At 45.4% G+C, this 25,615-nt stretch overlaps 1 protein-coding gene across 7 annotated transcripts in view; it reads right to left on the bottom strand.

Moving 5' to 3' along the window:
• Nucleotides 1-25,615, bottom strand: part of pou6f1 (POU class 6 homeobox 1) — a 298,595-nt gene that overhangs the window by 149,537 nt on the left and 123,443 nt on the right. For all 7 annotated transcript variants that reach the window (XR_010971226.1, XM_068024505.1, XM_068024506.1 and 4 more), the window contains 3 exons: nt 22,741-22,960; nt 8,641-8,813; nt 4,002-4,115 (listed from right to left, as the gene is read on the bottom strand). Coding sequence is in view for 6 of the 7 variants with exons in the window: in XM_068024505.1 (XP_067880606.1) it covers nt 4,002-4,115; nt 8,641-8,813; nt 22,741-22,960 (507 nt within the window). In the remaining variant the exon portion in view is untranslated. The remainder of the gene's footprint in view (nt 1-4,001; nt 4,116-8,640; nt 8,814-22,740; nt 22,961-25,615) is intronic.

The following is a 25,615-nucleotide window of genomic DNA, read 5'->3' as shown; positions in this document are numbered from 1 at the left end:
ATCACCACTCACTATAACTTGCACTGGCAACTCTTCTAGCCAGAGTAATATTACCTTGCATCCCAATATTTAACTTGCAGATTTGACTAATTTCTACAGGCCAAATCTGTAACCTAAGCTGTTGATCATATATGTATTACATGCAAATACAAGAAGCAGGCATTATTTATGAGAGTGGGGAGCAAAGAGTGATCTGGGAACAGAGTGCTTTGTGAACCATATACTAAGTGGAGAATTTGGTGCAAGTAGGATCTCTCTGGGAAGTACTTCGAAAGCTGTAATTTAGATTAACAGTCAGACTCTGACTTAGAACTTTAAAACTGCAAGCTAGGTAAGATACCTAATTAACAGAAACTGCCTGGCAGTGGCAGTTAACTGCCAATCAACTGAAAGTGGCTGCTACTAGAAAAAGTGACCATTTTACAGTTGAATTAAATTTGAATGTGACATATTCCAGTCACAAACACGAATCTTCAACTTAAACAAAGCTAATTACTTAGGTACGAGGGGAGAGCTGGCTAAGGTTGATTGGCTAAATAGACTAAAAGGTATGGCAGTAAATAAACAGTGGGAAACATTTAAAGAAACAATTCAAAATGTTCAACAAAAACTTAGCAGAAAGATCCATCCGTGGCTTACCAAGGAAGTTAAGGATAGTATTAGATTAAAAGAAGAGGCTTATAATGTTGCAAGGAACAGTAATGAGTCTGAGGATTGGGAGTGTTTTAGAAACCAGCAAAGGGCCACCAAAAGGTTGATTAAAAAAGGAAAAAATAGAATGAGAGTAAACTAGCCAGTAATATAAAAACAGATTGTAAGAGCTTTTACAAGTATATAAAAAGGAGAGTAACTAAAATTGGTCCCTTAGATGTGACAGGAAAAATTATTATGGGGAATGAGGAAATGGCAGAGACATTGAACAAATAAATATTTTGTGTCTGTCTTCACAATAGAAAACATAAGTTACATACCAGAAATAGGCAGTAACCTAGGGGCTAATAAGAGTGAGGAAATTAAGGTAATTAATATCAGCAGAGAAAAAGTATTGGCGTAACTTCAGGGACTAAAATCCAACAAATCCTCAGGACCTGATGGCCTACATCCTAGGGTTCTAAAAGAGATAGCTGCAGAGATAGTGGATGCACTGTCTATGATTTTCTAAAATTCCCTGGATTCGGGAATGGTCCCAGCAAATGTAACACCACTATTCAAGAAAGGAGGAAGAGTGAAAACGGGGAACTACAGGTCAGTTAGCCTGACATCAATCGTCGAGAAAATGTTGGAATCTATTATTAAGGAAGTCTATACCATGATTTTTTAAGTGCATTGTTTAATCAGACAAAGTCAACATGGTTTAACAAAAGGGAAATCCTGTTTGACAAATTTCTTAGAGTTTTTTGAGGATGTAACTAGTAGGGTAGATAAAAGGGAACCAGTAAATGTAGTATACCTGGATTTCCAAAAGGCATTCCATAAGATCCCACACAAAAGGTTAATATGCAAGATAAGGGCTCATGGAGTTGAGGATGATATATTAGCATGGATAGAAGATTGGTTAATGGACAGGAAGCAAAGAGTAGCGATAGACAGGGCAGTTTCAAGTTGGCAGGCTGTGACTAGTGGAGTGCCACAAGGATCAGTGCTGGGGCCTCAGCTATTTACAATCTATATTAATGACATAGACGAAGAGACAGAGAGTAATGTATCTATGTTTGCTCACGATACAAATCTAGGTGGGAATGTAAGTTGTGAGGAGGACACAAAGAGGCTGCAGAGAGATATAGACAGGTTAAGTGAGTGGGCAACAAGGTGGCAGATGGAGTATAATGTGGGGAAGTGTGAGGTTATTCACTTTGGTAATAAGAATAGAAAAGCAACATTTTTTTTTAAAGGCATGAAACTTTTAAATGTTGATATTTAGAGAGACTAGTGTGTACTTGTACAAGGAACACAGAAAGTTAACATGCAAGTACAGCAAGCAATTAGGAAGACAAATGGCATGCTGGCCTTTATTGCAAGGGGATTGGAGTACAAGAATAAAGAAGTCTTGCTACAATTGTACAGGGCTTTGGTGACATCATACCTGGAATACTGTGTGCAATTTTGTTCTCCATATTTAAGGAAGGATATACTTGCATTGGAGGTGGTACAGCAAAGGTTCAGTATATTGGTTCCTGGGATGAGAGCGTTGTCCTATGATGGGAGGCTGAGTAAATTGGGCCTATATTCGCTGGAGTTTAGAAGAATGAGAGGTGATCTCATTGAAGCATACAAGACTCTGAAGGGATTTCACACGGTAGACACTGAGAGGTTGTTTCCCCTGTCTGGGGAAATTGGAACAAGGGGCACAGTTCTCAGGATCACAGAATAATACAGTACAGAAGAGGTCCTTCGGCCCATCGAGTCTGCACTGATGCATTAAAACACCTGACCTGTCTATCTAATCCCATTTGCCAGCACTTGGCTCATAGCCTTGAATGTTATGACATGCCAAGTGCTCACCCAGGTACTTTTTAAAGGATGTGAGGCTACCTGCCTCTACCACCCTCCCAGGCAGGGCATTCCAGACCGTCACCACCCTCTGGGTAAAAAAGTTCTTCCTCAAATCCCCCTTAAACCTCCCACCCCTCAGCTTAAACTTGTGACCCCTCGTAACTGACCCTTCAACTAAGGGGAACAACTGCTCCCTATCCACCCTGTCCATGCCCCTCATAATCTTGTACACCTCGATCAGGTCACCCCAGTCTTCTCTGCTCCAGTGAAAACAATCCAAGCCTATCCAACCTCTCTTCATAGCTTAAATGTTCCATCCCAGGCAACATCCTGGTGAATCGCCTCTGCACCCCCTCCAATGCAATCACATCCTTCCTATAATGTGGCGACCAGAATTGCACACAGTACACCAGCTGTGGCCTTACCAAAGTTCTGTACAACTCCAACATGACCTCCCTGCTTTTGTAATCTATGCCTCGATTGATAAAGGCAAGTGTCCCATATGCCTTTTTCACCACCCTATTAACCTGCCCTTCTGCCTTCAGATATCTATGGACAAACACGCCAAGGTCCCTTTGTTCCTCGGAACTTCCCAGTGTCAGGCCATTCATTGAATACTTCCGTGTCACATTACTCCTTCCAAAGTGTATCACCTCACACTTTTCAGGGTTAAATTCCATCTGCCACTTTTCTGCCCATTTGACCATCCCGTCTATATCTTCCTGTAACCCAAGACACTCCACCTCACTGTTAACCACTCGGCCAATCTTTGTGTCATCCGCGAACTTACTGATCCTACCCCCCACATAGTCATCTATGTCGTTTATATAAATGACAAACAATAGGGGACCCAGCACAGATCCCTGTGGTATGCCACTGGACACTGGCTTCCAGTCACTAAAACAGCCGTCTGTCATCGCTCTCTGTCTCCTACAGCTAAGCCAATTTTGAATCCACCTTATCAAGTTACCTTGTATCCCATGTGCATTTGCTTTCTTGATAAGTCTCCCATGTGGGATAAGGGATCATTTGGGACTGAGGTGAGGAGAAATTACTTCACTCGGAGGGATGTGAATCTTTGGAATTCTCTACCCCAGAGGGTTGTGGATGCTCCATGGTTGAATATATTTAAGGCTGGGATAGACAGATTTTTGGTCTCGCAGGAAATCAAGGAATATGGGGAGTGGGCGGGAAAGTGGAGTTGAAGCAAAAGATCAGCATTGATCATATTGAATGGCAGAGCAGGTTCAATGGGTCGTATAGTCTACTCCGGCTCCTATTTCTTATGTTCTTACATTCTCACGTTTTGTTTTTGTGGCCTTGATGGCTCAACAGGTTGTGCAGTCTCCTGAACACAGGTGACTTTTACTGCTGGTACCACACACTGTGATTGGACAAAAATGATGGTCAGAACGTTAAGATATCATGTTCAACTCTCCTATGCAACAAATAAATGTTTATAACCATGCAAACAAATTTAATAAGCTTCAGACCTAGAGTAAACCTACCTGTCCTTGTGCATTAGTTATGATCTGACTTGTAATTCCCTGGAAGCTGGGCACAGCATTTGCAATAACCGGAGTAGCAGTCAAAGAGCCCACAAGTGAAGTTTGACTACCGAGCTATCGGGGGAAGAAAAAAAAAGCTGTCCTAATATGAAAAACACAGTGATAATGTCATCAGTAGAATCAAAATATGCAAGGTATGCACAAAATGTCAGAGAAATCAACTTCAGATTCTTTATTTATCCTTTCCCCCTTTCAGATGCTAATTGCCCTGATGTGTATTCCCAGCATTTAGAATCACAAGGAGGTATAAAGGAGACCTAGCAGCAAACCTCTGTATCTACTCTTTCCACTAGGGGCCTCATTTAGTAGTAGTATGCAACATAGACATACAATAGAATTATACCTTAACACAAGGCGATAGCATAGCAGCATATTGTACTGTGCAAAATAGACTCACAGAGAAAATCAGGTTAATTAAAAAAAAACATGTATTTGTAATATTCTTAATTCTGTACTTTGGATTGCTATAAGGATCCTGTGCAGGTCTGAAGAAAAAGAAATCCTTGAAGATTGCTTGACGCATCTGTCCTGCTTTGGGCACTGGCTGCTGTTACAGATGATTAATTTTCTACCTCTTGCAGGGGCCTGTATTGTTGCTGCATCTTCGCAAGCATCTTTGTCTCTTTCAATTACAATACGGTGCAACATGCAACAAACTACGATCATTCTGTCAATTCTCTCTGGAGCCTACTGTGAGGCACCCTTTGAGTGGTCCAAAGATTGGAATTGTTCTTTTAAGAGCCAAAAGAAATACTCCATATGTTTCTGCCTTGTGAATTTGTGTCATCAAGCATCCAACAGCCAAGGCTGCATTTTACTTTTTTCATGGAAGAGTTGGGGAAAATTTGATCACATCAAGCTGTATGCGTCATGAGCATGCCACTGAAAATGAGCATTAACTTTGATAATTCTGTGCCTTTAGTTTCATACCATCAGCACATTAATGGAGCAGTAACCCTTTCTGTTGATAAAAGGAAGGGCATTACCTGCAGGTGCACAAATGGGAATGCGGATGTAATCAATTGTGCTGTGTACCCTAGGAATATCAAATCTCAAAAAATTAAGTCTGTCTCACCAGTTGCTGAATGGGATAATGGCTGGCTCTACTGGTGCTTCCTGGCAGTTGTTGCAAAGAAGCAATGATTTTTAATTTTAGTCTATTCAATCCCAATAGTCGTGGCATCAGGAGTCTGCTTTTTGGCCAATTCCAAGAGATGACACAGATTACTGACTGTGTCCCTTGTAAGGCACAGCCTCTGGAAACACTGTTCCTCACTAAGACTAGATAGCTGACAGATATACGATACTCATGTTACACTGGGTATCAGTGGATCTTAATGGTTTTCCTCCTATGCCTTTGAAACTCTTTGATTATCCTCTCCTAGTTACAGCGCCTCATCTTCCAATAGATCCTGTCATTCAAGACTTGATGCCGCGCACCTGCTGTTGTGTGTTGTACAAGAATTTTTGCATTCACTCCTTGAACTCCAGTGTTTTAACTTCAATTTGGGATAATTAACATGATGCTTGCAAAATTCCCTTTATTGGCAAGGCCTTGAGCAGCAAAAAAAATTTGGTGTCGAGTATTCATATAACATGAATAACAATGAAAGCACAAGCAACTTCAGGGGGAGGAGTGACTGATTGCATTCCTAATATTAACATACACAATTGCTAACTGGTCATATTCATTTTCCAGTTCTTTACGTTCATCAGTCAGTTTGTGCTTTGCATATAAAACATGAGCACACTTAGGGGTGGGTTTTCTTTGAGTTATTAGATGATTGCTAAATTGCTCTTTTATTTTCTGTGCTTTAGAATCTATGAGCTAGTTATGCATCCTAGTTGCAATAAAGGACGGATATAAATAGTTCCCTTCAGGCTCAGGAAATCACAAAATTTCTTCTTTGAATAAGCTGCTTTAATGGCAATGAGCTGTCTCCTCCATAGACTTCTCATGATTCTAAACCAGGGATATCCAACCTTTTCACTGCGCAGGGTGGGGGGGACATTACAATTTTTGTCTGACGGGGGGCCGGTGAACAAATTTCGGAAAGATAAAGGCAGGTGTCTCTCTTCCCCCACCTCTCCCTCCCCCATCTCCCTCAACCCCCACCATCTCTCTCTCCCCTCCCTTCCCGTCTCTCTCTCCCTCCCACCCCCTCTCTTTCTTTCTCCCTCTCTCCCTTCCGCACCTTCCCTTTCTCTCTTCCCCCACACCCCCATCCTCCCTCCCTCGCTTTCTCTCTCACCCTCCCCCACCCACAATCCCCTTCTCCCTCCCTCCCCCTTTCTCCCTCACTCCCCCATCCTCCCTCCCGCACCCTCCCTTTCTCTCTCCCTCTTTCACCCTCCCCCACCCACAATCCAATTCTCCCTCCCTTTTCCCCTCTCACACCCTCCCTCACTCCCCCCAACCTCCCTTTCTTCCTCGTCCCCTCCCCCCGCCTCCTCCCTCGTCCCCTCCCCCCGCCTCCTCCCTCCCTCACCCCTTCCCCCTCCCTACCCATCCTCCCTGCCTCCGCCCTCCCCCACTCTTTCTCCCTCTCTCCCCCACCCTCCTCTTCTCCCCCCCACGCCACCATCACTTTCTCCCACCCTCCCTTTCTCCCCTCCCCCACTCCCTGCCCATCTCTCTCTTCCCCCCCCCACCAACTTGGTCACTCTCTCTCTCTCCACCCCCCCCCCAACTTGGTCTCTCTCCCCACCACCCCCCACCCCAGGTCTCTCTTTCCCCCTGTACCCCCCCAATCTCTCTCTCTCTCCCCTCCCCCCCTCATCTCTCACTCTCTCCCCTCCCCCCACTTCATCTCTCTCTCTCCACCCCCCCGGTCTCTCTCTCTCTCTCCCACCACCTTCGTCTGTCTCTCTCTCTCCCTCCCCCCTTCCCCCTCCCTCCCCATCCTCCCTGTCTCCGCCCACCCCCACTCTTTCTCCCTCTCTCCTCCACCCTCCCTTTCTCCCCCACCTTCCCCTTCTCCCTCCACCCTCACTTTCTCCCCTCCCCCACGCTCCCCTTCTCCCTGCCCATCTTTCTTTCCACCCCCCACGGTCTCTCTTCCCCTGCACCCCCCCCCGACTTGGTCTCTCTTCCCCTGCACACCCCATCCCCCCCGGTCTCTCTTTCCCCCTGCAACCCCCCCCCCCCCCAATCTCTCTCTCTCCCCTCCCCCGCCTCGACTCTCTCTCTCTCCCCTACCCCCCTTCATCTCTCTCTCTCCCCTCCCCCGCTTCGTCTCTCTCTCTCTCTCTCCCCTCCCCCCCCTTCATCTCTCTCTCTCTCCCCTCCCCCCCTTCATCTCTCTCTCTCTCTCTATCCCTTCGTCTCTCCCCCCACCCCCCGGTCTCTCTCTCTCTCTCACCCCCCACCCCCGTCGCGTGTCTCTCTCTCCCCCCGCACCCCCCTGGTCTCGTTCTCTCTCTCCCACCACCTTCGTCTCTCTCTCTCTCCCTTTCTCCCCCCCCCCCCACCCCTCTGGACTCTCTCTCTCTCCCACCTTCGTCTCTCTCTCTCCCCACCATCTCTCTCCCTCTCCCCCGTCCTCCCACCCCGTCTCTCTCTCTCCTCCCTCCACCCCCCCACGTCTCTCTCTCCCTCCCCGCCCCCCCCCCCCCCCCCGTCATGGTCCCTCCCTCTCTCCCCCACCAGTCTCTCCCCTCCCCCCCTCGTCTCTCTCCCCCTCCCTTCATCTCTTTCTCTCTTCCCCCCCCCCACCCCCGTCTCTCTCTTCTCCCTCTCGCCCCTCGTCTCTTTCTCTCCCCCCCCCTCGTCTGTTTCTCTCTTCCCCACACCCCCCCCCCCTTCGTCTCTCTCTCTCGCTCCATGCTCCCCACAGCAGCCATTCCCACAACCAGATAATAACCATGCCTTTTTTATTTAAGTTTGCAAGTGCAGGCTGGAATCCACCCAGTATGCAGAATACAGGATATTTACTGCACCGCGCGAAAGCAGCAGCAGCAGTCAGTCCCAAAGCACCTGCGCCATTCCACCAATCAGGCCAAGCCATCCCGGGCAGCCCATCAGTCACAGAGACTGACCAATCATAGACAAGGCTACCCCACCCATCAGACACAGATCCCGCCTACCTCCTCTGCCTGACATGCAGGGGAGCCGTCAATCAGAGCCGAGTCACGGGCTGATTGGATAGCTGGAAGGAAACCTTCCTTTAGCAAAGTGGCAGTTAAGTTTTCTGCCATAATCAGTCAGGAAGCACTGACAAACATTAGTTATGGAAATAGATTTGTAGATATATCACTGCCACCCACAATGCTGAAGATACTCTGGTATCTGAGGCTAAAGCTTCAAACACAAAACAATCAAATATGATTTTGTACAAAAATAGAATGATTACAAATATTTTTGAAAGCAGAAACCTAAGAGCAGAAATGTATAAATCAAACTCTTTAAAAATTATATTAACATGTGCAAAAGTGAGTAAATAATCAAGAAAAAATCTACCTTTTTAGAATTCATCATAAGGCAAGTATACACTGCAGTAAAAAATATTGTTTTATGATTCCATCACCACTGGTCCCTCACCACATATAACAAGAGGCAGTATATATTGGAGTAACTCACTATTGTAGGGCTTAAAGTCAGGCCTTGTGCTGTGTGGATGGAAGTGATCTGGGTTTGTGGTTCTGGCTGTTTCAGAGGTACAGCAGATGTAGGAAGGGACTGTAGAGTGGGCGGAGGTTGTAAGGCCTGTTGAAGTTGTGCAGGCTGGAGTGCAGTATTCAACATTGATGCAGCTGCAAGAGAATTGTGGAAAAAAAATCTATTGTTCAGAATCAGGCACAAATTTTTAAAATCCAGAACTGTTCTGTTACGGATAACAGAGAAGCTTCTCACTCTTGGATTTACCGCAACCTCAGCCAATAATGCACATTGTCTATTGGCTCCTTATTAGCAGACATTATATTACATACTTAACTTATTATAGATAATAGGTACAGCTTCAAATGACAGTACGGTAGAAAGGTTTACCATTCAAAATGACTCTGCCATGTAATCTAGATTTCCTCACTTTGACAAGTTACAAATTATTTCAAAATGCTTACAGCTAGGGGAGGAGTTCACCAGAAACGTCAAGAAAAGGTTGGAGAGTTTCTCTGAACTGGATCTCTTAGGTGATGTGATGCCAGACATTAAACTGTCTTCCACGTTAACTGTTAGTCCAAGTCAACCACACATATTTTATGTTTATTTAAACAACACAAGATCCAAGGGTTAGAAGTCTAAATACCATGTGTTTTCACCTCTATTAGTTGAGGGATGATCCTTTTCCTGCTGTCAACACAGAAAGAGTTGAGAGTAGAAGCTATTCATTGTGTTAAAGTACATGTACACATTCAGCATTAATAGAGAATCATTTTTTACGCTCACATGAATCCAGCTTTTAAATGCAACTCATAGTGCAGAAAATCACTTCTTGGTGTTCTGTATGTAAGTTGGCGGCTTAGCTTTGACTTCGCTTGTCAAAAGCAAATTAAAGCTGTCTCATCCAAAACTAGCCAAAACATCCAAAAATCATTCATTTCACCAGAATTGCACAGGTTTCCAGCTTGATTAAATCTGGTGTTGCATCAGAAGAGACATTCAACATCATGCAGAAAAGTACATCTGGAAGAAAGAAACTGCACAAGGAAACTTGTTCAGAATCATGGATACAGGATGTATTGCCACATTTCCATATAAGGAGGGGAGAAACAGCAGGAGCAGGAGAGGGTGACCAGCTGGCATTGGAGGTACACCCATTGGATCCATCCATGCACCTGATGTTCCACCAGAGACAGAGAAACCTGAAACTCATAGGGGAGGGGGCTCTATTTTGGCAAGCTAGGTTACTGACGGGAGGAAATCATCAGGATATGCAGTCTCACTAGACAAGACCCAGAGGTGTAATCTCTAGTAATACCTTACTATTGGTAGCAATTAAAGTGACCATGTCCATGAACCTTTATCACCATCAGGTCATTCCAGGCAACTGCAGGAGATTTGTGTAGGAGCAGCTAGCTTGCAGCACATCTGGTTCCATGAAACAGATGGCATGCCAAAACCTATGTCCATTTCAACAAGGAGCAGAAACAGCAGATGAAGCGACAGACATATTTCTTCTGAAAAGACATATTTCTTCTGAAATTGTGTGTTCTCTAGTCCATGAAGCTACACTGACAATACTCATGTTACATTTAAAGCACCTGCAAGTAGAGTACTGTCCTACATCAACAGGAAGAGCTACAGCTTCGTGAATGTCCAAACAGTTTTGGATCATAGAACGAACGTCACTCATTGCAATCACACTTCACAAGCAACACGCATGGTATGCATATTTTCTGCTACTCAAATGTTCTAAATTCCTGCAAGAAGGAAGTTTGCACAATTGGCTCCGTGAACAATGGATATGTGCAGGAATGTGATTCTTAACAGCTTTCCAACATTCCCATACAACAGTGCCGCATAATTACAACGAGGCACATGGTCATGGCAGTGAGACGTCAATTGGCTTGTTCAGGGAAATATTCTGAAATGTAGGTCAGAAGGGAAAAATCATTCCGGTGTGGTGTATGTTCCACATCATTGAAACAGATCGCTGCGGAAAAAAGTTTTTCCTCATGTTGCCTTTGGTTCTGTTGCCAATTACCTTAAATCAGTGTCCTCTGGTTCTCAACCTTCCGCCAATGGGAATGGTTTCTCTCTATCTACTGTGTCTAGACCCCTCATGATTTTGAACGTCTCTATCAAATCTCCTCTCAATCCTCTCTTCTCTAAGGAGAACAGCCCCAGCTTCTCCAATCTATCCATGTAACTGAAGTTCCTCATCCCTGGAACCATTCTTACAAAGCTTTTCTATAGTCATACAGGGACATCAGCACAGGCTCCCATGGAAGAGGCCAGTTTTTGCATCACTCAGGAATGTTCAGACTGCTGCCACCCAGACCTTAAGCTTCATTGTATCCTCTTCGTTGAAGAGGCTTGGAGATCACACAGAGACAGCCATTGATAGGAGCTTCACTAATCTCAATGCTGTCATTAGGTCTGCTAATATGCAGATAAATGGGCATGTTAAAACAACAGGCAGATGTGGAACGGCCATGGATGATACTGTCTCTCAGGATGACAACACATCCCCAGCCCCTGCAATATCTGCACACGTGGCTGTTGCGTTTCCTACATTACAACAGTGACTACACTTCAGAAAGTACTTAATTGGCTGTAAAGCACTTTGGGATGTCCTGAGGTCATGAAAGGCATTATATAAATGTAAGTTTTTTTCTTTATTTAAGAAAGCAGATCGGGCCAGGCTATCCTAGCAGCTACCCCCGTACAGAGGTTAAGGACCATTTCAATTTCAGGTTGTACTGTAGAACACCCCCTGCTCTTTCAAGGCATTGCAATCTTTGCTTCACCATTCCGGTGATATGTTCAATAATGTTTCCCATGGATGCAGGTACCTCAACATACGTAGTTGCCACTGAGTGTTTATAAGCCAGGGCTACAACTGTCTCGTATGAGCCAACCTTGCATCAGATGGACTGCCTTAAAATAAAAGGTAGCATGATGACTACTGTCATGCAGGCCCCCACCTGCCAAGATTGAGGCACATGGACATTAAATTTCAAATTGTTGCTGGAAAGAAGAGAAGGCCTATTACAAGGGCTGCCAGACTGGCTGGAAAGACATTTTTGTATATTACCAGACAGTACTTGAAAGGACAAAGGGGCTATTCCCTGCTCCAATTTAACCCACAATAGACCTTTGATCACCAGGTATTGTGTGCAGAGGAGACATTCCAAGGTCTGCTAGGACAAGACAATCTACAAGGGCCAGGACTGGTTAGGCCAGCTGGTCACATGACTAACTGGCTGTTGCAGGTTTTTTTGAACTCGCCACAGAGAATTTGAACTCAGAAAGCCATTTGCTCCTGGATTGAAAAGATCTCTCGTGGCTGACTCACCGCAGCCTCTCCTGTCTGCTCCCATCTCTTTCTCACCAGTTTCGGAATCCATTGAAGCCACATGAACCCCAGAGAGAAAAGTCTCCTACAGTGAACAAGATTTAAGAAGAATATTGGGCCCCAACAAAAAGCAGGATCTACCTACAAACAAGGACTCTACAGTGAGCTCAAAGCACAGTAACAAAAAATCCTCTTCAGATATTGCCTCAAACCTGTCCACGTTATTTTTCTTCTGCTCTTTTCTGTCTCTATTTGCATGTGTGTATCGCCTATGCATGATAGCATGGGCACGTCGTGTTTCCGTAGACGTCAACTGAATTAGAGTTTTTAGTTTAAGTTTAACAAAATTCACTTTTCTTCTTTAAACCTAAGAAAGCCTGTTTGTGCTCATTTCTTTGCCTTATAATTGGAAAGCGGTGAACAAGGATTCACCATGGAGGAGCTCAAAACACGGTGTGTTTAAAATCAAACCCTGTTACAGTAAGACCAGGTGAAGGCTGAGAGGGACCCCTAGACACCTTTCTCACCTTATCGTAACACTATCTTGGTCGTCGGTTTTCACCTACATGGTCCTTTGCAGATCAAGACAGGCAAACTGGAGATTGAATGGAGATGGTGGTGCAGTGGTAATATCACTGGATTAGTAATCCAGAGGCCCCCGATTAATGCCCTGGAACATGAGTTCAAATCCCATCATGCCAACTGGTGGAATTTAAATCCCATTAATTAATAAAAAAAATCTAAAATTATAAGCTAGTCTAGTCTCAGTAATGGCGACCATGAAACTACTGGATTGTTGTAAAAACCCATCTGGTTCACTAGTTCCCTTTAGGGAAGAAAATCTGACGTCCTTACCCGATCTGACCTACATGTGCCTCCAGACCCACAGCAATGTGGTTGACTCTTAAATGCCCTCTGAAATGGCCTGGCAAGACACTCAGTTGTATCTAACCGCTACAGAAAAATCAAAAAAGAATAAAACAGGACAGACGACCTGGCATTGACCAAGGCACCGGAAAGGACAACAGCACACACTATGGGCGGCACAGTGGCGCACAGTGGCGCAGTGGTTAGCACCGCAGCCTCACAGCTCCAGGGACCCGGGTTCGATTCTGGGTACTGCCTGTGCGGAGTTTGCAAGTTCTCCCTGTGTCTGCGTGAGTTTCCTCCGGGTGCTCCGGTTTCCTCCCACATGCCAAAGACTTGCAGGTTGATAGGTAAATTGGCCATTATAAATTGCCCCTAGTATAGGTAGGTGGTAGGGAAATATATAGGGACAGGTGGGAATGTGATAGGGAAATGGGATTAGTGTAGGATTAGTATAAATGGGTGGTTGATGGTCGGCACAGACTCGGTGGGCCGAAGGGCCTGTTTCAGTGCTGTATCTCTAAACTAAACTATTCAGTCAACCCTGCAAACTCCTTCTTACTGACATCTAGGGACTTGTGCCAAAATTGGGAGAGCTGTCCAACAGACTAGTTAAGCAACAGCCAGAGTCATACTCACAGAATCAAACCTGACAGACAAGGTCCCAGACTCCGCCATCACCATCCCAGGTGGCACAGTGATATAAAGTTGCCCTGGGAGTCGTCAACATTGACTCCAGACCCTATGAAGTCTCATGGCATCAGATCAAATACAGGCAAGGAAACCTCCTGCTGATTACCACCTACCGTCCTCCCTCAGCTGATGAATCAGTACTCCTCCATGTTGAATACCACTTGGAAGAAGCACTGAGGCTGTACTCTGGGTGGGGGACTTCAATGTCCATCACCAAGAGTGGCTCGGTAGCACCACTGCAGGCTGAGTCCTGAAGGACATATCTGCCAGACTGGGCCTGCAACAGGTGGGGAGCGAACCAACAAGAGGGAAGACCTTCTTGACCTGGCCTTCACCAATCAACTGTCGCAGATGCACCTGTCCATGACAGTATTGGTAGCAGTGACCACTGCACAGTCCTTGTGGAGAGAAATTCCTGTCTAAGGATAGGGTCCATCGTGTTGTGTGACACTACCAACGTGCTAAAATAGATTTGGAACAAATCGAGTGGCTCAGAACTGAGCATCCATGAGGCGCTGTGGGTCATCAGCAGCAGCAGAATTGTACTCAACCACAATCTGTAACCTCATGGCCCGGCATATCCATCACTCTACCATTACCATCAAACCATTCTGGTTCAATGAGGAGTGCAGGAGAGCATGCTCGGAGCAGCACCAGGCATACCTAAAAATGAGGCGCCAACCTGGTGAAGCTACAACACAGGAGTATATGCATACTAAACAGTGAAAGAGCATGCGATAGAGTTAAGCAATCCCACAATCAACAGATCAGATCAAAGCTCTGCAGTCCTGCCACATCCAGTCATGAATGGTGGTGGACAATTAAACAACTAACAGAAGGAGGAGGCTCCAAAAATATCCCCATGCTCCTTATTTCTGTTACAACCCATACAGCTTAGTCTTCTTCACAAAGGCTTATTTATATGGCCTACCCTAGCCTGTTAAAGGCTTGTTCAGGGAATTAAGTGGCTAACAACAGCTGTTTCAAACAGACTGTTCAGGTCTGCTTTACTTCAAACAAATGCAAATCACACCTATGGAAATCACAAAAAAAGTCTTTGAAGAAGGTCTATACTCTTAATTGCGATCTCAAGGTCTTGTTTTATATTTATAAGCTCACCTTTCATTGCAGCTTGATCATGCAACATATCTGTCTTTGACAATAAATATTATCAAAACTATCTCACAATGTAGTTCTCAAATCTTTCTCAGTTGAGCCCCTCTTGCTAAGGATACTGGTACTAAGTCTGCAAAAAAGTATCACTCTCTTCCTCTTCCTTTATTTGTGTCTCTTTCTCTTCTTCCATCTCTCTTGCCCACACCACTTCTGTTTTTCTCCTTTCACTTCTTACATTATTGCTCACTCTCCCCTTCCTTCTTCATTTATTGATCATTATTTCTCAGTCTCCTCCTTCATTCCTCGCTCTTTTGTTCCACCTCTGTTCCGTTTTCCTTCACATATCACTCTTTCACTTTCCTCTCTCTTCCGTTACTTCTTGTTTGGCTTTGCTCTCTCCCTTGAATTCCCCACTTTCACTCGAGAATTCTCTTTGTTCTTTTTCACTTCTGGTTCTCACTTGTTCCCCGCCTTTGCTTCCAGCAATTTTTGACCTCCTTTGCCCCTCATTTTCATTCATTCTCAGTCAGAGGCTAGCAATCCTGCAGCGAGTAACTCACCTCCTGACTCCCCAATGCCTGTCCACCATCTATAAGTCACAAGTTGGGAGTGTGATGGAATACTCTCCAGTTGCCTGGATGGGTGCAGCTCCAACAACACTCAAGAAGCTCAACACCATCCAGGACAAAGCAGCCTGCTTGATTGGCACCCCATCTACTACCTTCAACATTCACTCCCTCCACCACCGATGCACAGTGGCAGCAGTGTGCACCATCTACAAGATGCACTGCAGCAACTCACCAAGACTTCTGAGACCTCGACCACCTAGAAGGACTAGGGCAGCAAACGCTTGGGATCACCACCTGCAAGTTCCCCTCCAAGTCACACACCATCCTGACTTGGAGCTATATCACCGTTCCTTCACTGTCGCTGGGTCAAAATCCTGGAACTCCCTTCCTAACAGCACTGTGGGTGTCCCCACCCCACATGGACTACAGCAGTTCAAGAAGGCAACTCACCACCACTTTCTCAAGGGCAATTAGGGATGGGCAGTAAATGCTGGCCTAGCCAGAGACGCTCACATCCCATGAACAAATAAAAAAAAAGTCACTTCTTCCTACTTCCATTCTCCTCCCTCATTTCAATTTTTCACTTTCCTTTCGAGCAGGAAGCAGTTGGAGTGGGTTGAGGTGCACTGTGACCAGACTGGCTACAAAGTACTTGAGCAGGGTGGATGGGTGAGCTGCTTAGCTGGTAAGCACTTAGATCAAGAATGCAGGTGAGCAAGCTGGTTGAGAAACACCCAGGGCTAGGCTAGCAAGTGAGCGAGCTGTTTTAAATGCCCGCACTATACATGCTGACTATACTTGTTTATACTGTAAAGGTGGAAGTGACAAATGGGATTTTGAGTTTTATAGTCAAGGACACTGAATGCAAAAGAAAGGAAATTTAGCTGTATATATACAACACATTAAATAGGCAACAGCTGGAGTTTTGGGCACCCCACTATAGGGAGGATATTAGAGCCATGGAAAGAGTACAGCAAAAATTTATAAAAATGAGAGATTTTTGTTCTGAAGAAAGGGGCATTTTTCACTGAAACAGAGAAGGATGAGGCATGATCCAACAGAGTTCTTTAAAAAAAAGATTTTGAGAGGGTAGTGAACTAGGTTGATGAATCAGTAACAAGGGACAGGAAGCCAAAATTGTCAAGACATATTTTTCCACAGAGAGTTACGAGAACATGGCATACTTTACAGAGACTGTAACATCATTAAAACAGAAATTCAAGAAGTATTTGAAAACAAATATAAAAGGATACAGGGAAAGAGGATTAGAGTAGAAAGCTCCAGTCTAAGAGCTAGCACTGGCACAGACACAATGCCTCTTTCTGTGCCGCATTTCTTTACAATTCTATGTCATTCGTGCTGTGTGCGGCACAGCCTTACAAGTACAGCATGGGAGCCAAAACCATTGACAGCACTGGCATACAACAGAAAACCAGCAAGTTTATCTGTGGTGGATACAGTTTGGGGCAGGGATGATTTGGAGTGGTCCATGCTGGGCAGAGAAGAACGCAGGGTGGGCTGGGCCGGGAAGTACTTGGTGCAAGGTAAGGTGAGTTGGGCTGCAAAGGATGCCACAAAAAAGAGCACAGAGCTTGGTTCAGGCCAGATTACTGAAAGAGGCATAGTGATCAAATCCAGTTAGGCCACAGAATGGGAGCACATGGATCAGGTTGTCAGCAAATTGCCAAGGCTCCTTCAACAGCACCTTCCAAAACGGCAACCTCTACCACCTAGAAGGACAAGGGCAGTGGATGCATGGGAATACCACTACCTGCAAGTTCCCCTCCAAACCACACACCATCCTGACTTGGAACTATATCAATATAAAAGCAAAATGCTGAGGATGCTGGATATCTGAAATAAAAACAAGAAATGCTGGAAACACTCAGCAGGTCTGGCAGCATCTGTGGAGAGAGAAGCAGAGTTAACGTTTCAGGTCAGTGACCCTTCTTCAGAATTGGCAAATATTAGAAATGTGAAAGGTTATAAGCAAGTAAAGTGGGGGGGGGGGGCAAGAGATAACAAAGGAGAAGGTGTAGATAGGACAAGGTCACAGAATAGCTGACCAGCAGGTCATGGAGCAAAGGTAAATAATATGTTAATGGTGTGTTGAAAGACAAAGCATTAGTACAGATAGGGTGTTAACAGGCTGAAAATTGAACAGCCACAAGTACAAACATGGAAAAAAAACAGTGGGTAAGCAAACTGAACAAACTAAGATGAAATAAAATAAAATAAACACAAAAAAACATAAATAAATAAATAAGAAAAAATAAACTAAAAATAAAAGTAAAATGGGGGACCCGTCATACTCAACGTTCAGTCCAGCAGGCTGTTGTGTGCCTAATCGGTAAATGAGATGCTGTTCCTCGAGCTTGCGTTGATGTTCACTGGAACACTGCAGCAATCCCAGACAGAGATGTGAACATGAGAGCAGGGGGGAGTGTTGAAATGGCAAGCAACCGGAAGCTCAGGGTCCTGCTTGCGGACTGAGTGGAGGTGTTTCGCAAAGCGATCGCCCAATCTGCGTTTGGTCTCCCCAATGTAGAGGAAATCACAGCGAATACAGTATACTACATTAAAAGAAGTACAAGAAAATCACTGCTTCACCTGAAAGGAGTGTTTGGGGCCTGGGATAGTGAGGAGAGAGGAGGTAAATGGGCAGGTATTACACCTCCTGTAATTGCAGGGGAAGGTGCCATGGGACGGTGACGAGGTGGTGGGGGTAATTGAGGAGTGGACCAGGGTGTCGCGGAGGGAACGATCCCTTCGGAATGCTGACAGGGGAAGGGAGGGGAAGATGCGTTTGGTAGTGGCATCACGCTGGAGGTGGCGGAAATGGCGGAGGATGATCCTCTGGATAGGGAGGCTGATGGGGTGGAAAGTGAGGACAAGGGGAACCCTGTCACGGTTCTGGGAGGGAGGGGAAGGGGTGAGGGTAGAGATGCAGGAAATGGGCCGGACACGGTTGAAGGCCCTGTCAACCACAGTGGGGGGGAATCCTCGGTTGAGGAAAAAGGAAGTCATATCAGAAGCACTGTCATGGAAGGTAGCATCAGAGCAGATGCATCGGAGACGGAGAAACTGGGAGAATGGAACGGAGTCCTTACAGGAGGTAGGGTGTGAAGAAGTGTAGTTGAGGTAGCTGTGGGAGTCGGTGGGCTTATAATGGATATTAGTAGACAACCTATCCCCAGAGATGGAGACAGAGAAGTCGAGGAAGGGAAGGGAAGTATCGGAGATGGACCATGTAAAGGTGAGAGAAGGGTGGAAATTAGAAGCAAAGTTGATAAAGTTTTCCAGTTTGGGGCGGGAGCAGGAAACGGCACCAATACAGCCATCAATGTGCCGGAAAAAGAGTTGGGGGAGGGGGCCAGAGTAGGACTGGAACAAGGAATGTTCGACATATCCCACAAAAAGACAGGCATAATTAGGACCCATGCGGGTACCCACAGCAACACCTTTTACTTGAAGGAAGTGACTGGAGTTGAAGGAGAAGTTGTTCAATGTGAGAACAAGTTCAGCCAGGCGGAGGAGGGTGGTGTAGGAATGGGGCTGGTTGGGCCTCTGTTCAAGGAAGAAGCGGAGAGCCCTCAAACTGTCCTGGTGGGGGATGGAGGTGTAGCGAGATTGGACGTCCATAGTGGAGAGGAGGTGGTTGGGGCCAGGAAACTGGAAATTGTCAAAATGATGTAGGGCGTCAGAAGAGTCATGGATGTAGGTGGGAAGAGACTCGACCAGGGGAGAAAAGATAGAGTCAAGATAGGAAGAAATAAGTTCAGTGGGGCAGGAGCAGGCTGACACAATGGGTTTGCCGGGACAGTCCTGTTTGTGGATTTTGGGAAGGAGGTAGAAGCGGGCTGTCCAGGGTTGTGGGACTATGAGGTTGGAAGCTGTAGAGGGAAGATCGCCAGAGGAGATGAGGTCAGTGACAGTCCTGTGGACAGGAGCTTGATGTTCGGTGGTGGGGTCATGGTCCAGAGGGAGGTAGGAAGAAGTGTCTGAGAGTTGGCGCTGAGCCTCTGCAAGGTGGAGGTCGGTACGCCATGCAGCAACAAGGGCAATCAGGGATGGGCAACAAATGTTGGCCTTGTCAGCGACGCTCACATCCCAAAAACAAATAAAAAGAACTTCAACAGAAGCAATGACGCAAAAAAGAGGTATTATTGCTACCTTCCATCAAGTTGAAAATTGGACAAGGGTTGGGCCAAGGTTTTAGACAGGAAGCTGTGCACCTAGACAGAAGCGGGGCTAATAAATCTTTTTATAATACAGAACAGGCTATAATATCATATGTATAAAATAAGAAGTTGTACAATACACTGAGATATCAGGTCCTGTAATTGAATATAAATGCATAAATGACCCCAACTATATTTCAGCATAGCATATATATCTCACCCTATACTATAGGGTTGCTTCCAACAACAAGAGCACCTTCAGAGGCAGCACTGGAGCTGAAGTTCTGACCATCAAATGTTGTCCAACTCTTCTCAAGCAAACATTTTTCTGGATGCCTCAGATGAAAGGTTCACAAGCTAACGAGGAAGGCTATTCGGCCAACTTTAGTTCATCCATCCAGAAAGATCCTGAAGTTCCTGCACTGCAGCATCCAATTGATTCCAGGGTTGCTGACTCCACTACTCTATATAGGAGTCCATTCAGTGTATTGATCATTGTTTCTTTGAAAAAGAACTTCCAGCTACCACTCCTAAAATTTACCTTTTACTAGTCCGAACCAGTGCCAATTTTACTTTTCAGATTTACCTTTTCCATATTGTTTACTATCTTATATACTTCCAGAAGATCACTTCTCAGGTGCCTCCAATCAAGACTGAAAAACTTGTTCCGTTTCTTCTCATAACTCAGACCTTTAACTCTATGAGTCAGCCTCCAATCTCTTTTCTGCAATGCCTCTAACATTGGAGTGTCACCAGAACTGGACAAAGACTCAAGGTCTGACTAGAACATTATACAGTTTGACCATGGCTAACTCCAATTTGTATTTTACTGCTTTGGCTGGTCAGCATTTTATTGGAATAAAAGCAAAATGCTGCATATGCTGGAAATCTGAAATATAAACAAGAAATGCTGGAAATACTCAGCAGGTCTGGTGGCATCTGTGGAGAGGGAAACAGAATTAATGTTTCAGGTCTAATGAAAGGTCACTGACCTGAAACGTTAACTCTGCTTCTCTCTCCACAGATGCTGCCAGATCTGCAGAGTATTTCCAGCAGTTCTTGTTTTTATTTCAGCATTTTATTGGATTGGCTGATTTCTGCTTTGAATTGATTGGTAAAAGTCCAATTGTCCTAGGTTTCTCTCAGCTTCATCCTTAACTTTGTAACACCATTCAAAGAGTAAGTGCATTACCCATTTTTCCTTCTTAAGTACCTTACACTTGCCATTGTTCTGTTCATTTACATATTTTGTCCAACTCATTCTGTAATTTCTGAGCTAGAAAGTGAGATAGAGAGAAGCAGGGGAGAGAGCATGAGAACCAGGAGAGAAAAAGACAGAGAGAAATTGGAGTAAGCAAGAGAAGCGGGGGGGGCAAGAAATAGAAGACAGAAGCAGGAGAGAGGAATTAGAGGATCAGAATACGAGGAAAATGAACCAGAAAAGGAGTAAACCAGAAAGGTGGGGGGAGGGGAGAGAAAGAGAGGATAAGAGGGAGAAAGAAGGAAAGGAGGATAAAAACACAGGAAGAAAAGATGATAAAGACAGAAGGGAAGGAGGCCAGAGAGGCAAGGGAAGGAGAGAGAGAGAGAGAAGAATAAAAGGGAAAGTGTGCCAGAAATCAATGAAGAGAGAATATTTTTATGTTTGCCAGAATCAGTACCCTTAATTACAAGGCATAAGAGTTTCTTTGTGGAATCGGCTGTGAAACATAAAAGTTTTGGGAACTACTGAATTAGGTTGTTTTATATTAGACTTTTTGTCAAGGTGACCTTACATGAGTAAGATGAAAGCAAATGTAGCCTTATTAAAAGATATAGAAATTAAGTATCATTTTGCCCAAGATTCAAGATTTTGCTCGAGCAGAATTAGGTGCGTCCAGCCATTGCACTTTATTTAGTACAGTGAAGAAACTGCCAGCAAGAAGTTTCACACATGTCTATTGAAATTATAATACAGTACAATCTCCATAGAATTAAACCTCCATGTTGCTCAGTGCGAGCAGGCACTTTTAAACAGCAGATTAATCAATTGCTCACCTTCTCCTCTTAACATCACATTTATTATCAGCTGATTTTAATATTCTGCTCAGCTGTTACCAGTTACTGCTGAGCAATGTTCCATTCAAGAGTGCCTGTTTGGAACTAAATGAATCAAGGACATGAAAATCAGCATGTTTAATATCTGCTGTTGATCAGAGAGGTTGAGCAGCTGATTAATCAGCTGTTTGATGCTAAGTAGCTCTGCCGGGTATTATAGGTGTCCAGCCAAGCAGGTCAATACAGCCAATGGAAAACCTGCACATTTTATACAAATTGGTTTTGCAACCAGGACTGAGACTTTTAGAAGTAATTTCATGATCCTGCTCTTCCAGCAGGGAGCCTCACAGGTAGGGAGCACATGTCGGAAACGTGGAATTACAATACAATGATCACACATGGACTGGGACAGAGCTGGCTTGATGAGCCAAAAGGCCCTTTTCTCACTCCAGACTTTGTGGGGAGATCCTCCTTTGCCTTGTGCTTGGGAAATCAACATTCTCTAGACACAGGGAAGAGGAAAAGCACAGGAGAGACCTGTAACATCAGGTCTCTGATCTCAATGCACTCCCCTAGGATTTCCTGAACAACTCCCGATAGCTTGTAACAGACACAGATCTAGCAAACCTAATTGAATAAGGCAGGAGGGGCGTTCCCAGACTCCTGCCTCATTTTCCATCTCCTGCACTTGTTGGGCGCTTGATTGTCAGGGCACCTAAAGAAAATTGATGCAATCATCTACACGTGGACTCCCATGAACTGCAGGGTCTGAAGATTATGTAAGCAAGTAGTGATTGTTGCTAAAAATTTGCCACAGATGAAGTGAAGCACTTAGGTCCTTCTAGTTGCTGCTCTCCAATAGCAGCTGAAAGACCCAGATCTTGGAAGCTCAAAATCTGGGAGATGCTGGGATTTTCAGCCCAACTTTTAGATGCACAACCCAGTCACTTGATGGGCCTGTCCCTGGAGTTCCCCTAGGCCGTGCAAATGGCCCAAAGGAGAACAAACATGGGAAGCTGCTTTCGCTCAGGTGTAGGACACCTCAGTTGCATAGCACCGATAGAGGAAAATGTCCCCTTACATTCCATGACTACAGATATATTTTAATAACTAAAGATGTACATTCTTCAGCATAATCGGAATAGGCACTTGATACATGCAATAATGTATGGCAAACAAGATGCACTTACTTTACAAAAGAGCTTGTACAACAATTTTTCTAGAATTCTGTGTGCACAGTATATGATGTGTGACTTACCCTGCAAGTTCGCCAGAGGAAGCTTGAGGATGCCTCCTGCACCAGTGGCAGAAGTAAGTCCTGGGAGAGAAGCAAGAGTTGCTGTGGGAATAGTCAATACGAGTCCATGTTGCGCAGTTACTGGACTGGCCATGTTAAGAGGGATAAGAAGAGGTTGGTTCAATGGGACACTTCCTGTTGAAGAAATTACCACTGTCGCAAGGTTTTCTGAAGTCAAGATCTGCAGAAAGAAACATTTCAAGGATTAGTAGATCACATATACCTGCACCTTGATTTTTTTTAAATTAAACTTTGTGGAAATTAGTGTTGTTTCCCTGATTTGTCTTAACAAAGTGTTTCTGTCTCAGTCGACAACATTCAGTGTTCCAGCCAAACCTGGTAATTAAGAAAGATCTAGCTCTGCATTGAGAATTGGGCAGTGAGGCCATGTGTACCATTCCAATTAGTGCCTTTGTTTATTTCTGTTACTTTATTTTAAAAACTCAACGAATTCGAGTTGATGTGATGGTCATCTTTGACTATGAAGGACAACCACAGCAGAAGGTGGAATTTGAATTTAATTAATAAATCTGGAATTAAAAGCTTGTCTAATGATGGCCATGAAACCTTTGTCGAATGTTGTAAAAACCCATCTGGTTCACTAATGTCCTTTAGGGAAGGAAATCTGCTGTCCTTACCTGATCTGGCCTACATGTGACTCCAGACCCACAGCAATGTGGTTGACTCTTACATGCCCTCTGAAATGGCCGAGCAAGCCACTCAGTTGTACCTAACCACTATGAAGCCAATAAAAAGGAATGAAACCGGACGGACCACCCAGCATCGACCTAGGCACCGGAAACAACAACGGCAAACCCAGCCCTGTCGACCCTGCAAAGTCCTCCTTACTAACATCTGGGGGCTTGTGCCAAAGTTGGGAGAGCTGTCCCACAGACTAGTCAAGCAACAGCCTGACATAGTCATAATCACAGAATCATACCTTACAGACAATGTCCCAGACACTGCCATCCATCCCTGGGTATGTCCTGTCCCACCGGCAGGACAGACCCACCAGAGGTAGTGGCACAGTGGTATACAGTACAGAGGGAGTTTCCCTGGGAGTCCTCAACATCGACTCCGGACCCCATGAAGTCTCATGGCATCAGGTCAAACATGGGCAAGGTAACCTCCCACTGATTACCATCTACCGCCCTCCCTCAGCTGATGACTCAGTACTCCTCCATGTTGAACACCACTTGGAGCAAGCACTGAGAGTGGCAAGGGCACAAAATGTACTCTGGGTGGGGGACTTCAATGTCCATCACCAAGAGTGGCTCGGTAGCACCACTACTGACCGAGCTGGCCGAGTCCTAAAGGACATAGCTGCTAGACTGGGTCTGCGGCAGGTGGTGAGGGAACCAACAAGAGGGAAAAACACACTTGACCTTGTCCTCACCAATCTGCCTGCCGCAGATGCATCTGTCCATGACTGTATTGGTAGGAGTGACCACCACACAGTCCTTGTGGAGACGAAGTCCCGCCTTCACATTGAGGATACCCTCCATCATGTTGTGTGGCACTATCATCGTGCTAAATGGGATAGATTTCGAACAAATCTAGCAATGCAAAACTGGGCATCAAAGAGGCGCTGTGGGCCATCAGCAGCAGCAGAATTGTACTCAACCACAATCTGTAACCTCATGGCCTGGCATATCCCCCACTCTACCATTACCATCAAGCCAGGAGACCAACCCTGGTTCAATGAAGAGTGCAGGAGGGCATGCCAGGAGCAACACCAGGCATACCTCAAAATGAGGTGTCAACCTGATGAAGCTACAACACAGGACTATCTGCGTGCCAAACTGCTTAAGCAGCATGCGATAGACAGAGCTAAGCGATCCCATAACCAACGGATCAGATCTAAGCTCTGCAGTCCTGCCACATCCAGCCATGAATGGTGGTGGACAATTAAACAACTAACTGGAGGAGGTGGCTCCACAAATATCCCCATCCTCAGTGATGGGGGAGCCCAGCACACCAGTGCAAAAGATAAGGCTGAAGTGCCAAGTTGATGATCCATCTCGGCCTCCTCCTGAAATCCCCAGCATCACAGATGCCAGTCTTCAGCCAATTTGATTCACTCCACGTGATATGGCTGAAGGCACTGGATACTGTAAAGGCTATGGAACCTGACAACATTTGGGCAATAGTACTGAAGAACTGTGCTCCAGAACTTGCCGCGCCCCTAGCCAAGCTGTTCCAGTACAGCTACAACACTGGCATCTACCCTGCAATGTGGAAAATTGCCCAGGTATGTCCTGTACACAAAAAGCAGGACAGGTCCAACCCGGCCAATTACCGCCCCATCAGCCTACTCTCAATCATCAGTAAAGTAATGAAAGGTGTCATCAACGGTGCCATCAAGCGGCACTTGCTTAGCAATAACCTGCTCAGTGACGCTCAGTTTGAGTTCCGCCAGAGCCACTCAGCTCCTGACCCCATTACAGCCTTGGTCCAAACATAGACAGAAGAGCTGAATTCCAGAGGTGAGGTGAGAGTGACTGCCCTTGACATCAAGGCAGCATTTGACCAAGTATGGCATCAAGGAGCCTAGCAAAACTGAGGTCAATGGGAATCAGGGGGAAAACCCTCCGCTGGCTAGAGTCATACCTAGCGCAAAGGAAGATGGTTGTGGTTGTTGGGGGTCAATCATCTCAGCTCCAGGACATCACTGCAGGAGTTCCTCAGGGTAGTGTCCTAGGCCCAACCATCTTCAGCTGCTTCATCAATGACCTTCCTTCAATCATAAGGTCAGAAGGGGGGATGTTCGTTGATGATTGCACAATGTTCAGCACCATTCGTGACTCCTCAGATACTGAAGCAGTCCGTGTAGAAA

This window comes from Heterodontus francisci, chromosome X, assembly GCF_036365525.1.
Source record: "Heterodontus francisci isolate sHetFra1 chromosome X, sHetFra1.hap1, whole genome shotgun sequence".
In the NCBI taxonomy this organism is placed as follows: Eukaryota; Metazoa; Chordata; class Chondrichthyes; order Heterodontiformes; family Heterodontidae; genus Heterodontus; species Heterodontus francisci.
This window is presented reverse-complemented; position numbering and strand designations above follow the sequence as displayed.